Source organism: Strigops habroptila, chromosome 4, assembly GCF_004027225.2.
Source record: "Strigops habroptila isolate Jane chromosome 4, bStrHab1.2.pri, whole genome shotgun sequence".
NCBI classification, from domain to species: domain Eukaryota; kingdom Metazoa; phylum Chordata; class Aves; order Psittaciformes; family Psittacidae; genus Strigops; species Strigops habroptila.
Genome location: NC_046358.1, coordinates 9473847 through 9489960, shown reverse-complemented (window position 1 = coordinate 9489960; position 16114 = coordinate 9473847). Strand labels below are relative to the sequence as shown.

General features: G+C 41.8%; 1 protein-coding gene and 1 non-coding gene across 5 annotated transcripts; one reads left to right on the top strand and one right to left on the bottom strand.

Moving 5' to 3' along the window:
- Positions 1–2720: 2720 nt before the first annotated feature.
- TRNAK-CUU lies at positions 2721–2793 on the bottom strand. The gene has a single exon. It is a non-coding gene; the product is annotated as a tRNA-Lys (tRNA).
- Positions 2794–2909: 116 nt separating this feature from the next.
- PSMA3 (proteasome 20S subunit alpha 3) lies at positions 2910–15054 on the top strand. 4 transcript variants are annotated; one of them, XM_030483093.1, is made up of 11 exons: positions 2911–3013; positions 4155–4237; positions 5345–5468; positions 6285–6386; positions 6519–6592; positions 7189–7261; positions 8145–8210; positions 11465–11511; positions 13840–13907; positions 14048–14112; positions 14671–15054. In XM_030483093.1, exons 1-11 carry the CDS (start codon positions 2993–2995, stop codon positions 14713–14715), a joined length of 768 nt encoding a protein of 255 aa, XP_030338953.1. In that variant the 5' UTR covers positions 2911–2992; the 3' UTR covers positions 14716–15054. The 4 variants fall into 4 exon arrangements, with proteins under 4 accessions (XP_030338954.1, XP_030338953.1, XP_030338955.1 ...); XM_030483095.1 differs by having other exon boundaries at positions 3011–3282; XM_030483096.1 differs by lacking the exon at positions 2911–3013 and adding an exon at positions 3323–3327.
- The last annotated feature ends 1060 nt before the right edge of the window (positions 15055–16114 follow it).

Genomic DNA, 16114 nt, shown 5'->3' with positions numbered 1-16114 from the left:
AAATAATGGCTACTGTAGTGAACATTTGGGATCGCTTGAGAAAGAGATTCCTAATGGAGCGCTTATTCCACTCCCAGCAACCAGCTCCTTTCCCCTACCAATCTTCCCTTTGTCATTTTCCCCCAATAACCACACCTGTAAAATCAGCTGTCCTTTAAGCAATTTTTATGCATGTCTGGGAATGTAACTGTGGATCATACCTCCAAAAGAGCTGTCACAGGGTATTTATAGCAGCCACGTGCGTGAGATCCGTTTCTTCTTCAGGGAGGCAAAATAAGTATTGAAAAAGTACTAACTGGTGAGTGGAGTCTAGACTGGCTCATTGCCAGAGAGGCAAGCCAAAGAGCCAAACTTCATGCTCACAGGAAGATAAGGGCACTAATGAAGCAAAAGGTGGATTTCAAGGTAGGCTGTTGTGATGCTGATGTAGTCTATTGCCACTGACCCCAAACTGCCTGAGCTGTGAGCCACTGTAGCTGTTTGTAGATGCTATGCTTCTCATGTACTCCGTGGCTGCACTGTTTGTCCCACATCCACACTTCCCATTCAAGATCTGTGAAGGTGGAGGTGTATGGGAGAGTTGGACAGTGAGTGGGAGTGATGTGAGACACTGAAAGTTGTCCCTGCCACCATCTGTTCTGTCGCTTGAGCAAACCTCTGCCCTAACCCATTGTTGGGGGAGCAGCTCTGCATAATGGCTTTCTCCTCTGCTCCTGTCACAGCCTTGTCGGTTCCCTCCTTCTGGTCTCCCTGAATTCACCTGGGTCACAAAGTGGGCTCAAGAGGGTACAGCTGAGAAGAGAAGATCTATCTGTGTGTGGAGCAAGAGTGTGGACTGAAGAAGCTGAAGCAAATGGGGCATCCTGGATGGGCTCTGCATATCAGGAGGATATGCAAGGAATCCAAGCAGGAGCTTGCAAGAAAGGTGTGAAAGGGAAGGAACTCTGCAGTGACAAACTTGGGGGAGACTCTTTGCAATCTCTCTCCTTAGAGAGGAAAACTGAGGAGCAAGAAGGCTGTCGTGGAGATGTGAGATGCAGAAACGGTGACAGGACCAGCACACAACCAGTGGGTTCTGGAGGAGGAGAAATCATTGCCAAGGCAGCAGCAGAGGATGCTGACACATGAGAAAATAAATGAACAAAAGCCTGTAGCAATTAAACATTCTGAGTTCAAATTGCCTTATGATTTTGTGTGGTTTCATGTTTTAAATTTTGTTTTTATTACTATTTTTTTTCCTGGTTAGTATTTTATGCCCTTTAGAATATGAAAATGCAGCTGAACTTTAAAGCATATGCAAACAACGATGCCTGACAATATGTTTAAATGTCATTCTCACAGCAGAGCCTTAACTCTGCCATGTTTGAGCAATACCCCAGTGTACCAAGGACACATGCTCAGTTGGAATTACACCTGTCTGAGCTGGGAATTGCATTTAAGAAACCTTTATTTGGGCTTTCTGTAGGGAAATGATCACAGAATTTTCCAAGTCCTCCTGGAGACATTCCAATTGGACACAAGAGGAAATTTTTTCACAATGAGAACAATCAGCTACTGGAATAATCTACCCAGGGAAGTGGTGGATTCCCCAGTAATGGGGCACTATAATAAAAAAACCCCACACGAAATCATAAGGCAATTTGAACTCAGAATGTTTAATTGCTACAGGTTCTCCTGAACATGTAACTGTTGAAGAAACAGATGGTGATGCTAAGCTGTAAGAATCGAACTATAAATACATTCAAGATAACAATATAAATCATAGAACCAAAGAATCAACTAGGTTGGAAAAGACCTTTAAGATTATCAAGTCCAACCATTACCCCATGACTGCCAAGACCTCCACTAAACCATGTCACTGAGGGCCTCATCTACACCTCCCCTGGTGCAGCTTGAGGCCATTACCTCTTGTCCTACCACTTCTTCCTTGGGAGAAGAGACCGACTCCCACCTCACTACAACCTCCTTTCAGGTAGTTGTAGAGAGCAATAAGGTACCCCCTGAGCCTCCTTTTCTCCAGACTAAACACCCCCAGGTCCCTCAGCTGTTCCTCACAAGACTTGTGCTCCAGACCCTTCACCAGCCTCACTGCCCTTCTCTGAACCTGCTCCAGCACCTCAATGTCTTTCTTGCAGTGAGGGGCCCAGAGCTGAGCACAGTGTTCAAGGTGCAGCCATTCAGTGCCGAGTACAGGAGGATGATCGCTGCCCTGGCCCTGCTGGCCACACTATTGCTGATACAGGCCAGGATGTTCTTGGCCTTCTTGGCTGCCTGGACTCAAGCTGGCTCATGTTCAGCTCCGTCAGTCAGCACTCCCAGGTCCGTTACCACTGAGCAGCTTTCCAGACACTCTTCCCCAAGCCTGGAGCATTGCATGGGGTTGTTGTGGCCCAAATGCAGGACCTGGCACTCTGCCTTGTTGGACCTCATACCATTGGCCACAGCCTGTCAATACAGGCTGACTAGATCTCTCTCTAGAGTCTCCCTATGCTTCAGCAGATCAACACTCCCAACCAACTTGGTGTCATCTGCAAATTTACTGAGGGTGCACTCAATCACCTCATCCAGACAGTCAGTGAAGATATTAAACAACACTGGCCCTAACACTGAGCCCTGAGGGTCACCGCTAGTGACCGATCACCAGCGAGATGTGATACTGTTCAGGAGTTTTAACGCCCGGTTTTGGGCGTAAAACGGGACGCGGCTATAAAATCACATAACGCCCAACGTGGGGCTCGAACCCACGACCCTGGGATTAAGAGTCCCATGCTCTACCGACTGAGCTAGCCGGGCGCTCATGTCATTATTTTCCTACGTGCCCTCCAGGATGTGTAGCGGTGATGTCAGCGCCCGACCGCGCTGCCCTGCTGTCGGCGGGCCTAGTTGGCCGGTGCGGAAGCCAATGGGAGCGCGTGTTGTTGGAAGGTGAGGCGTAGGAGCGAGGCCGGGCCGGAGGGGGCGCTGCGTCCGGCTGTGTCTGTGCGCCGCCGCCATGAGCTCCATTGGCACCGGGGTGAGTGCGGCCTGTCCGCCCGCTGTGCGCAGGCGGCAGCGCAGCCACCCCGCCCGGTACAGCGCCGGCGGGGGGTGCTGCTTCGTGTTGGCGGCGGGCGGGGTCCGGCTCAGGGCGAGCAGCCGCCAGCTGCGCTCGGCTCCGCCGAGCAGCGCGGGCAGCGCGGCCGCCGCGGGGCTGGCGGGGCGCGGGCGGCCTCTCGCCGCGGCGAGGCCCGGGCCGAAGCCGCTGCTGAGTCACTGCGGCTCGTTAGGCCGAGGAAACTAAAGGTGTCGGGTCGCGAGTGGTGTGCGGACCGGGTCTCCGGGCAGGGGGTTTGTGCCGTCAGCGGCCCGGCCCGGGGGGGGATCGGGTCTCCCCTAAGTCGGGGTCGGGCGGTGGGGGGTGAAACCGGCCCAGAAGGGTCTGCCGCCGCTAGAGCGGCCGCGGGGCTGAGCCTCTGCTCCGGGCGGGGGGCAGCCGCGGAGGGGCCGCTTTTATGGCACGGGATCCTCGCGGGCTGGTGGAGTCCTGGCGGAGCCGCCTCGTTGGCGCTCGAGCCGGCTGTTGGCTGCTACCTGCCAGGGCCGCTGCGGAGCCACAGCCTCCTGCCGCCGCCCAGCGCTGGTGCGAGTGGCTGCGGTGTGTGTGCAGCGAGCGGGCTGCGTGTTGCAGTTCGGCGGCGGCTCCTTCAGCTCCTTCCCGGAGCCTCCTGCATTCTCTGGCCTTTGGTCCCGACCCGTAACTCTGTCCTCACACAGTTCTTGGCCGGGGAGTGAGCCAGCGTCCTGTGCAGAACAGACTTTGCAACATTTCAGATATATTCCTGTCAGCAAACATCTACGACTTCAAAAATTATAAAATAAATTTAAAGGCACAGAGAAAGTTCCCTGAGGTTTTAAGTACTGTGTAATTCACGGTGATTTCAGGCCTGTGCAACGTCTGTATTAATGGGTGTGGGTATATCCAGCATTCATGCAGTGACTTGTAGTTAGCGTTTGCTCGCTGTTCATGCGTCTAATGTAGGGGCAGTCTGCTTCCGGTGCTTCACAGCCATTGATGTCATGCAGGTGACATTGCGTTTTTTAACAAATAGACTTCTGAAAATACTGGCATATAATGTGTTTGGGTTTTTTTCTGAGGAGTGTGTCTTCTTCTTCAGTATGACCTGTCAGCTTCCACGTTTTCTCCAGATGGCAGAGTGTTTCAAGTTGAATATGCTATGAAAGCTGTGGAGAATAGTAGGTAAGATACAAATACCTGCCTCTCTCTCTGTTTGCTGGCCTCATTTAAAGCTGAGTCATTGGACTAGACAAGCATGATGACATTGCAGATAAAATTATGTGTTTAAAATTAGTTCTGAACAACTGTGTCCCTAGGTTAATTTTTAGGATGCTTCAAATTAAGTGTAAAATTAGTATAATTGCTTTTGCTTCTTAGAAATCACTTTTTATGCTTGCTAGGAATCATTTTTCCTTGCTAGAAACAGATATGTTGGGGAGAATGCACAGGAAGGCAGTAAACTTACGTATGTTAAGGACAATAACAAATGTATGCTTAGAGGCAAAATCTGATTTGCAGGTCTCATTACTGTCAGTAAGGTGCTTAGCTGTTACAGTAGTAGAGCTGCTGTAGCAGTATCTAAAAACCATTTTATGGATGTGAATTGAGATACTGAAAGACTAACATGCTCAGGGCCTTGTAAATTTATAACAACTTTATATACATTCCTCAAGAAACAGAGGACATCTGTGAGTCTCTTTTTTCCCTCAAGTGTATGCAAAGGAATGCTGTAAAGTGAAAAGTCCAGCTAAGCTGTAGTGGCAGTGAAATGAGCGACCAGCAAGGTATGGGCTGGATCCACCCAGGTGTCTGGTCGTAGCCACATAAGGATTAGTGAAGTATTTCTTGTATGCCATCGTGGGTAATTTATGCCTGATGATGCACTTCTTGAGAGTTAGAGAAAGAGTCGACACATCTTCTAGATCGACAGTGAATTTACCAAAAGGTTAAACAGCCTGTGGTTTTCATACCAGTATCATTCAGCTCAGTGATGGGGCAGCAGCTATGCAGTCGCTCCAAACAATGCCACCACCACATATAGTCTGTTCAAAACTATTTGGGGAGGGACTTCTGGCAGACCCTTCCTCCTTTGTTTAAGAAAATGTTTGTAGGTTTGGTGAGCTTTAGCTCCCCCCCCCCCCCCCCCCCCCCCGTTGTCTTCAATGATAAAGCAGACTTGTAACAAATCTGCTTTGGGGGAAATGTTGTTTCTTGTATTTTGTTAATTCTCTGTTATATATTCTGCACCACAATTCTGCGTGAGAAACTTAGATTTATCTTGTCTTTCAGCACAGCAATTGGGATAAGATGCAAAGATGGTGTTGTCTTTGGAGTAGAAAAACTAGTTCTGTCCAAGCTTTATGAAGAGGGTTCCAATAAACGTCTCTTCAATGTCGATCGACATGTTGGTATGGTAAGGTGCTATTTAATTTTAGTTTTTCATAAATTGAAAGGGACCACCCTCAAAAGTAGAAATCTCTGAATTGGAGAATAAGTAAACAGACTAAGAAAGTAATGTTTGTGTGTACAGTGTCAGAAATGCCAGTGGATTTATTTACCATTTTCTGTAATTTATTCTTGATTGCACGCATATGTAAAATCCAAATTTAAAATGGAAGATAAATATATTTTGAGACTGTTTTTAATTATTTTAAAATGCTTTTCAGCATTCCAGTTGTTCAAACTTGAATGTAAATATAAACACAGGCTTTAAAGTGCTACTTTTTTACACAGTTAACAAGGTGTGTTACAGAGAAAACATGCTGTGTTCGAGATTCTCTTCTCAACAGTGTGGAAGTCGGCTGAATTCTTGAAAGTCTAGTGTATGGGTTGCTGGCTGATCTGTAATAGCGATGTCAGGATGATACCAAGTAGTGGTTACTGTGTGACAGAAATGCCTGAGACTACCTGTTGAATATCTATTACTTGAAATAATACTGATTGTTTGGGTTAGTATAGTTATGGCAAATCGTAAGACACTATTTAACATGAAGATAATTTTGCTTATTTTACTAGAGAAAAAATCTATAAATCTATTCTGTATTAATATATTCTGTATATATTGACATGTTTTGAGCTTGCTAACGGATAGTTTGAGTGAATTCACTTGTAGTAGCGCATAGAGTTCGGTAAAGATCTCAGTAAGTCGCATAATTAGACTTTTGTCCATGAATTTTATTAAGTTACTGCAAGGTCTGTTTGGCCTAGCTAATGCCAATTCTCATTTCAGGCAGTAGCAGGACTTCTGGCAGATGCTCGTTCTTTAGCAGACATAGCTAGAGATGAGGCTTCTAACTTTAGATCTAACTACGGTTATGATATTCCATTGAAGGTAAGAAATTGGTGCAGTTCTTGCCGTTTTTTTGGCTTTCTTAGTCTTGACACAGATAATGAAATTTTATTACTTCAGGTTCATTTATTTCTGAAAATAAGGGTTTCCAATGTTTTTCCTTCTTTTGCTTAGCATCTTGCGGACAGAGTGGCTATGTATGTGCATGCATACACACTATACAGCGCTGTCAGACCTTTTGGTTGTAGGTAAGTCTTTCAGACTTACACTATTTGTAAGTATCTTTTGTTTTGCAGTTGCTGGAACTACTTAGGTTGTCTGAGGTCCTTTTTTTTAAAACTTGGACTAGTAACCTGACATTTGTCTTGTAAACAGGTTCCCTTCCCCTTCCTTTGTGCATTTAAAATCTGAAGTAAAGAATACAGATTTGCATAGCAGTTTGCCCGGCTTCTATATAGATTGCCAGTTTGTCCCTGAATTTTAAAGTTGAAAAGCTGATCCTACGAAGCCTGTGACAATGATGATAGCAGAACTTTCCTCTGCAATCATCCTGCTTGCCCTGATATAAAAGAGTAGGTTACAGCTACTATGCAGTTCTAGTACAAAGGGCCTAATAAACTGTGATCTATTGTCTAGTTACAGATAGTAAAATGTATCTGGCAACATGCAGGTGCTCAGCTGTCATGATAACACTAAACTGTTCAGACGAAGTGCTTAATAGAATATAGCAGGTCAGTTGGAGTTTTGCTCCTGGAAGAATGTAGGAAACCTGAGTTGGTGCAGTCTGTGTAATTCTGTGCGTGTTGGTGGAAGAAATGTTTCTAATTTCACTTTTCTCCTCCAGTTTTATGTTGGGGTCCTATGATAGTGATGATGGTGCACAACTGTACATGATTGATCCATCAGGAGTTTCATATGTGAGTGTGTCAAAAATATTTCCATCTTGGCATAAGTTCCTCTTTTAAAAGTTCCTAGTTAGGAAAAATAGTAAGTTTTGTTCCAAAAGAACTGATATTTTTTTTCTCTTTTTGCCTGGACTGATCTCTGATGAATCATTGCTTAAAATGAACAGAGCTGATTTTTGCTCATTTGCATGTCCTTATTAAACACATTGTGTATTTCTTAGAAGTACAGTCTCTGAGAAACTAGTTTTGAAGCTTGCCTCTCAAATTTGGGAGTTTATTCCCCCTGGCTATAGCTGATAAGTCCCATGCACTGCCCATAAAGGGCAAGTGTTGTAGTGATACCCCGTTCACCAATACTTCGGATAAGAGAGAGCTTCAGCCAGGAGAGGGCTGCTGTTACTCTTGACACTGGCTGTTACACCAACCAGTCAAATCAATCTGGATATGGTTGTAAATAGTTGTGAGTGCTGCCTCTGCAGCTGTGTATTACACACAGGATGATACATACTCCTACTGTCCTGATTTTTTTTAAATTTTCTTTCAATATATCCAATACCACAGCTGTTGAGGGGAATACAACTCCTTAAGTTTTATGTGCTTACACTTCAGTATATTTTCATAGTAGGCAGGAGTTTTTTGTTTTGTTTTGGTGTTTTTTTGATCCTGTAAAACTACCTGTTGCAACAAACTGAGCGTTTCTGTCTGGGAACTACTGAGCACCTTTCAGTCAACAGTACTTGATCTACTAATTGGGTTCTATTCAACAATTTGGGAAAGTTTACTGTGTATTAGCTTCTCGCTGTATGAGTAGGGTGGGAGTTGTCATATGCTAAGTGACAATAAGAACTGTAGAAGGCTTAGTATTTAATTAATTTTGCCTTTTTTTTTTTAATAGGGTTATTGGGGGTGTGCCATTGGTAAAGCCAGGCAAGCTGCAAAAACAGAGATAGAAAAACTTCAGGTATGACGTTACAGTTTTGTTGTGTTGTTTCAATACAGATAGCGTATTATGTTACCTTTTTGGATGCCTAAAGCATGTAAACTACAGGAGGAGCAGATGGAGTATTTCCGTATATTCTAGGACATGGCTTAGCCTCTATTATAGCAGTATTCCTCAAGTCTTGTCCTTGGGCAATAAGTAGGCTATAGGGAGTGCACATGCTTAAAACAGGAAGCATAAACATATGCTCCCATGCATGCCAGCAAGCAAAATAATTGAGTTAATATAAAAGTGTTTTAATTCTGTATGAAAACCTTAGGGCAGCATTGTACAGGGTGGCATATCAATTTTTTCCAAAAGTGTTAGATGATCCTTTGGTTTAAAAAGTTACAAAAAGCTGGGGCTTATTAAGGACAGTGAGTGGAACTGCAGAATGCTGAGCCACTGGAATATTACGACTCTGAAAATGTAATGGAAAAATCATTGCCAGGTCAGACAGTGTTTCTCAGTTGGCTAGTGTTGAGGTGCTGTCTTTTATTCAAAAGATCTGTCAGCTTGTTGCTGCTGACTGTAATGTACCTTTCAAAACATCTTTACATGTCTGATGAAAGACTTCAGTGCTGTGAACACTAGAAAGAGTAAAACTGTATGGCACACCATTATCGATACCAAAAAGAGCTGTTTCTGTTCAGCATTTTCCTGCTTGCACAATACTATAACCTGTCAAGTGTTACAAGGCGGTTCTGCGAGTGCACACCAAGAAGTTGTTTTGTAGCCTTCTGAAGGAGCATGCAAACAGTTGGCTATGTAAAACTAGTCTGTGGAGAGAAGACTACTAAAAGGTATTGAGACGTGCCTTAAGCTGATTTAGAACTATGTTAGAATGCTGAAAGATTTCTGTCTTCTTGTGTTTTCTTGTCTGACATCCTTTGAACGGGACAAAATCCCACTCCTGATCTGACTGATGTAATTCTTATTTGATACTCTGCTAGCATCTTATTTATAGATTTGGTCTGCAGAAGTACATCACAACTGTTCCTGGAAAGGTTCAGAGTTCATATGGTTGTTAAACTTTTAAAAATTGTCTCTTTATGGTGCTGTAGCACCATAACTGAAAAATTACAGTATTCCTAGACTTGATTCATTCAGTCTTGAATCTGGTCAGATGCTTGAATACCAAATTAAAAGCAAGAAGCCTACAAGATCATCTGATCTTGATACTGGAATTGTGGCATCTGGGAAATCATAATTTGAATTTCTGTGTGTGCAGATTGGTAGAAAGTTAATGATATGTTGGGTGACATATAATCTACCCCCAGAAATTTATTTTCTGTGCAGTGCTGGTATTTTCAAAAACCTCTTTTACTGACTGATTTCTATACAGCTAACAAGTGTGTGCATAGCTTGAACTTTACAGTAGAGCCTGTAAAGTCTAGTATGTAGGGACAGTGGTGTACCACGTGGCCTAACTGCATCGACTTACTTAATGGCTTGTTTGCAGAACACCTTCAGTAATGCGGATGATCTTGTCACAGCAATGTGAAGTGAGTCCAGTCTTGCATGCTGGTGCTTTTTGTTAACTGTAGACTGGGTGGGTTTCCAGGTCAGAGTTAATTTTGAAGAGATGAATTTGTCAAAACTGAAATGGGAAAAAGACAGAGGTACAAAAGCTGTTGTGGGGTGATACTGCCTGCAGCAGCCTGTCAGTGTAAGATTTCTTACCGTGGAAGAGATGACTACACGTGAAAAGTAAGAGACAAGCAGGTAGTCAGAACTTGACATCCGCCTTAGAGCATCTGCTTTGCAGTACATGTATCTAGGAGGGGACATGGTGTGCCAAATTGTCATGTGTAGCTAAGAGTGCAAGCAGAAAACACTTCACTGATCACATCTGTTGCATCTTATGCAAATGTCTGGTGTCTTCAGCTGTGGGAAAACCCATGGTCCTGTGGAGAGTACTTCTACAGTGCTTCTCATGCAGCTTTGATGCTATGTATGACTTTTTGATATATATACACACACATATATATAATTGTAGTTAACTCGTGATAAACTGTTAACAGTGTTTACTCTTGTCTGCTAAATTAACATACCCGGGATGGGAAACAGGTAATGGCAAAAAAAAGCAATTTCCTTCTCTCCTGTAAATACCTGTGTTAGTAGCAGACCTTTGGGTTTTCCTATTTGACTACTACCTTCATATGCATTGATATATGTAGTAATTTAAATGTGTGACACAAGTTGTATTAGTACGCAGCAGCCAGTGCTGTTCGTGCTACGGGCTGAGCATCACAAATGTAAGAGCTGGGGCAATGGGTCTCTGTCTGCTTAGGAAATTACTTGGGATGGGACTGTGATGGCATGTCTGTCTGACAGGCATGGGCACTTCTTCTCTGGGCCATTGCTACACCCTACCTTACACCGCAGGTGTGTACGTCACCCCAGAGAGTGCTGTGATGTTCAACATGAACAAAGAACTGTTTTAATCTTAATTCCTTCACTGGTGTTTCAAAACTAGCTTCCACCCTATGGTTTTGAAAACACTCAGGAATCGGAAGAGATGGTAAACTGAATTAATGAAATATAGAACATGAATATAGAATATATTACTACTACATAGTCCAGAAGTGTTGACTGGCAAGAGATGTGACCTGCAAAACAACTTTATTATGTCATGGGAATTGGCATGAGGTTTTGTTTTGATGAACTGTGAAACTGTTGAAAGACTGTGATAGAACAGTGAGAAAATGTAAGAGATGCCAATGCCTTGCTGAGGCATGCAGTTCTTTAACACTGGAACAATATTCTCCACTTGGGACATTACTTAAAAGTCAAAATTGCTTGCATAAGATGTTGGTAAGACCAAAAGTATTGCTATACTACCTAGAAAGAATATGAATATATATGAAAATATGATGCCTCCCCCAATTGTACATATGGTTATTTTGTCAGTTGATCACAAAGCATCAAAGAACAAGTCAGGCTTTTACAGTGCTAGAGTTATCTAAGTTTCCAGCTGATGAATGCTTTAAACTGGGGAAGTTTCCAAGGACGTTTTTTCCACAGAATCAGTTGTAAAATTCTTCACTGTAAGAATGATGTGCATACAGCAGGCCAGAAGATGCACCGTAGAAAATAAATCTAGTTCTAGTCTTGTCACTTTTATCCCTACTGAATAGTAAGCTCATTAGGCATGTGTGCAGCCACGTGTGTTCTGGCCTTTTGGAAATGGAAAATAGTATATTTTCTTAAACTGTGTATTTTTTTGCCTACAGATGAAGGAAATGACCTGTCGTGATGTTGTTAAAGAGGTTGCGAAAATGTAAGTCTCCAACCTGTTTTTCCAACTCTACAGCAATCTGTACTGGTGAGCTTGCGATGGTTTCAAACTGAAGCTATTCCTTTTCAGTTGGATATCAGGTTTTATTTCTCCTAGATGAGTGCTCATGCTGACTCTAGTATCTGCTGCTATTACTTTTATTTTTTTTCTCATGAGGGAGTATGCTACTCAGTATTGAAAATGCTGAAGGATGTGAAAAATACGCCTTTTGATCTCATCTGCTACTTAATGGTGCAACCAGTGGATTGAAGGTTAAATTGAATAGTTACTGATTTTTAAAATATATAAACCAGGTGACAGATGGGGGGCAAAACTCCTCGATGTCCTGATTCTGAACTGACTTGTACACTTTGTTATGCAGACTTAACAATGAACTGATGCCTCAGACATTAAGTAGTGGTCCAGAAGTAAAGATGAGGCCTTGGACCCAGCCTTCCCATTTTCCTAAAAAAAGACGTGAGTGCTTAGGAAAGCACAGCAAAGTTAAACTTGTTTAAAGATGTGTCTAGGGTATAGCTGGGCTCATTTAAATGATAAAGCTTGATACCACGTGAAAAGACTGGATATACTTAATTTGCTATTTATTGGTGCAATTTAGGACAACTCTTCAGTGATATAATCGCCTGTAGTTGCTCACGCTGTCTCTCAAACTCTGTGTGAGGATAGTGTGCTTACAGAGGAAAAAAAGGTACCATTCAGTAACTTACATATTCATGAGGGAAAGAAAAGGAGAGAAGGCTTTCTGCTGGGTAGGGCATGAATTGGCCAGAAAGTCCGGAAAATAGTTTGTGAATTAGTATCTCTTCAAACAAATACAAGTATCCTTTCAACTATCTACAATACTTCATTTTAATGCACATTTTCTGTGCTTATCACAAATACAGTAATCTGCAGCTGGAAAATGTAATGGCCAGTATTTCATGGCTTATAAGGAAATAATAAACACGCTTCTATCGTCGGTGTTGCAGCATGCGAGTTTGTTTTGAAGTTTGTGCCTGAGGCTGTCCTGGCAGCAGCTAGAGGAAAGAATTTGGGGGATCTCTGTTATTAAAACTTAACAAGGACCTCAATGCAGTCCTAAAGTGTCACAGATAAGGCACAGATTTTCAAGTAATGAAAAGACTTCTGTTATTCAGTTCTGCCTCAGCTCAAAACTTAACAGCAGCTCTAGACATAGTTCTGTTTTTCAGCTCAAATTCAGTTCCTTAGTAGCATTTAGTAAGATAGCAAACAATTTAATAATTTTAGTAATAATTTAATTACTGCCTCTCCTACACACTTATACTTAAATTTAATAATTTAATAATTTTAGTAATTTAATATAGTAGCCAGAGTCTATAGGAAAGGCCTGTAGATGATCTTGGGGCAACAATCAGTAAGCCCAGCCTAGCAGTGACAGAAAGGTGGCAGAAGAACATAAGCATATAGTGATATTTCCTTCCCTGGACACCAATGTTCTTTCTATTTGTTTCACAATACTTTTATCAAACTTTAATTGGAAGTACTTAGCCTGGTGCTCAAGGTATCCTTCCTTCCTGTAGTAGCTCTGAGCTTTCTTTGTTGGCTAGAAATAGCTGGTATTTTTCAGCTTTTGACTTAATAATGCTTTCTGAAACGAACTAAAGGAATACAACCTTCTCAGCAAGTGAATCCACAGGTTATTGTAAATTCTGCTAATTGTTTTGAGTGTGTGTCTCAACTCAGGATTATCATTTGATTACATGGTCACTTGCTGAGGACCAAATACTATTATGCAGTCATAGAATGGTTATTATTTAACATTTTTGTCTCTCAGGCTAAGAAGTGATTTTACTAGTCTGGATGTGTATGCTGTAATACCACTTGCAGTTTAAATTCTGATTACTGTCATGTTTGCCATAAGCATGGCAGTCTGTACAGAGACCTAGGTACAAGCTTTCAATCAGATGCAAGGTATTATGGTGTTGGGATTTAGTCTTCAGTGAAAACTGAAATAAGGTTTACAGGGGAAATACAGGGCGCTCCTAGCTGTATTATAACTAATTAGCTGAGATAGACAATGATGAGAGAGCCTTGGTTCTGCAATATTTGAATTTTAATGTTTGTTCTAATTAGGGTGACTTGAACATCCCAACCTGCATCTTAGCTGTAATTATTTAAGTTATTTAAATTCTCCAATGGTTTTTGTGTATGTGTGGGCAGGGGAGAAAGCATGGCGGGAGCTGCTTGTTAACCATAAATACTTCAACAGAAGAAATCTGTTAAAGGAAGGAAGTATATTTAGCCTATTGGTCAATCTGTTCTAATCTGTACTTTGTCTGTTCCTTCCAGAATCTACATAGTTCACGATGAAGTAAAGGATAAAGCTTTTGAGCTGGAACTCAGCTGGGTTGGAGAAAGTAATGCATTTCTGTAATTTCTATAAACACTGTAGAAAACTTATTACTTTCTATAACTAAAACATTGCTGCTTAAATTCACCCTTTTATGTCAAGGTCTTTTTGTGAATTCTACTTAACATGTAATCTCTTTATTGGCAGTAACCAATGGAAAACATGAAATTGTTCCAAAAGACATCAAGGAAGAAGCAGAAAAATATGCTAAGGTAAGGTCTGACTTCTGTGTTGTCTGAGTGCTTCACTTCACAAACAAGTCTAGAGTGGAAGGAGCCCACTGAAGGCTGGGCTTCCACTGTTGTGATGACTGGAAAATGTATAGTTACAATTTGCCATGAGCTGATAGTATTCTGAAGGGACAATAGTGAAGCTTACAGTGTAATCCAGGGATAGTTCTTACTCTCAGAAATGGTAATTCAGCAGGCTTGCACAGGTGGCATGTTTCTCCTTCAAAAGTAAGTTACTAATTCTTCAACAGCAGTATAAGTGTGTAGGAGAGGCAGTAAGCCATGTGGCCTACAATGGTTTTTATAGATAACCAGATGGAGAAACTTAGACTTCCAGCATTTAACAGCTTTGATATCGTTCTAGAAGTAATGATGGTGCTCAGTATCACCGTCTGAAGGTATGAAGTAGCCTGCTGAATACAAGGCTTTAGACAGATTGAGAATATTTTGAGGCTACAACAGAACTCATTCTGCTTAATGCAGGCTGAATTATACAACAACTGTTAAGTGTTTTTTAATTGAACTTTTTTTAAAAAACAGGAATCTTTGAAAGAGGAAGATGAATCAGACGATGACAATATGTAACACATTGTTACTTCGTGACAAGTTCAACTTTTTTTAACTTGCAAAAGGTTTGTTTATAATGTATTAAGCATGGGATCCTATTATGTACTTGTTGGAAGAAACTGAGTGACCAACTTGCACTAATAAATTTTCCATTTCACTACCTGTTAGCTTTTATTTCAAAAGAGTGTAGGCCACCATCATCACAAAGCAACTGTACTCTGCGTCAAAACAGACATTAAGAAGGAAAGGCATTATCAGGCTTGTGTTGCTCCTTCTTACTACAGCACTCTGAGCCAGGCTAGGTACGAAAAAGCAGTCTGCATAGAAATTTGAAAAGTCTCATGTTTATATGGCATAGTTTAATATTAAAAACTAATACTTTGTCATTCCTTGATTAACCAGTATTACAACTTGCAGTTCATTCATAGCCACAATCTGTGATTGCTCATCATGTGATGAGAACATACCTAACTGTAAACCAGCTGGTTACAGGTTAAGGTGATGACAGCTCTGAACAGCCTATATAACAAGCAAGAGTTCAGGAAAAGGAATTTTAATCTGAAGTATTAAACCTGGGCTTATTTGAAGAGTAAGAGAAATTAAATACTAATTCAATTTAAAATAAGGCTTGTGTTAAGTTCTAAAGCTGTGAGATCTATTAAGCAGTGTAACTGGAGTTAATGTTTGAAGAACTACACTCTCTCTAAACAGCTTCATTCACCTGTATTTTCTTAAATCACTTCTGAATCAGCTTTATCAATTGTCGACCTTCCCAGAAAACTTTCCTCCTTTCTTTCCCCACTTCCTACCAAGAAAAGACTGTCTGTTCTAGTCACTTCAAAGTCTTGAAAGACAAGGTAACACTGTTCCATTTGCTACCTTAAAACTCAGTTAAAATTGAAGATTTACTTGTACACGCAGTTAAAATTCTAATGGTCATCTTAATCTAGAAATGCATACTTTTCTAATGAATCAAACTCCTCAGCTTCAGTACAACACACTAATGATCACCAGCGCAGTTGTTAAAAACAAAAGCTTTTCCTTACAAGTTATTTTTATACAGTTGGTTTTCCTTTTGAAAAAATACCTGGCCTTCCACAGTCTCCTTCTTAACAGGGTTACAAGATACAGGTTCTACTTTCTCTTTGTGACAAGGGAAAGTCAGTGGAGATAAATGGGTCTGTCTTAATACTTAGTGACTGTCTCAGGCTTTTAAGCCTTAGCTGTAGGCAAGCTACCTGAACTCTTGCCTCTCCAGCCAGGAGTAATATTTGAAGGCTGCTGGAACTCTTGATCAGGCCTGCCTGAGCCAGCATTAATCATGAACATGACCAACAACCTCCTTCAGTGCCTCCTCCTGAGGCAACAGTGCAGCTGCTACACTGAGTCAGCCTTTAGTTCTGTGATGCATTTCTCC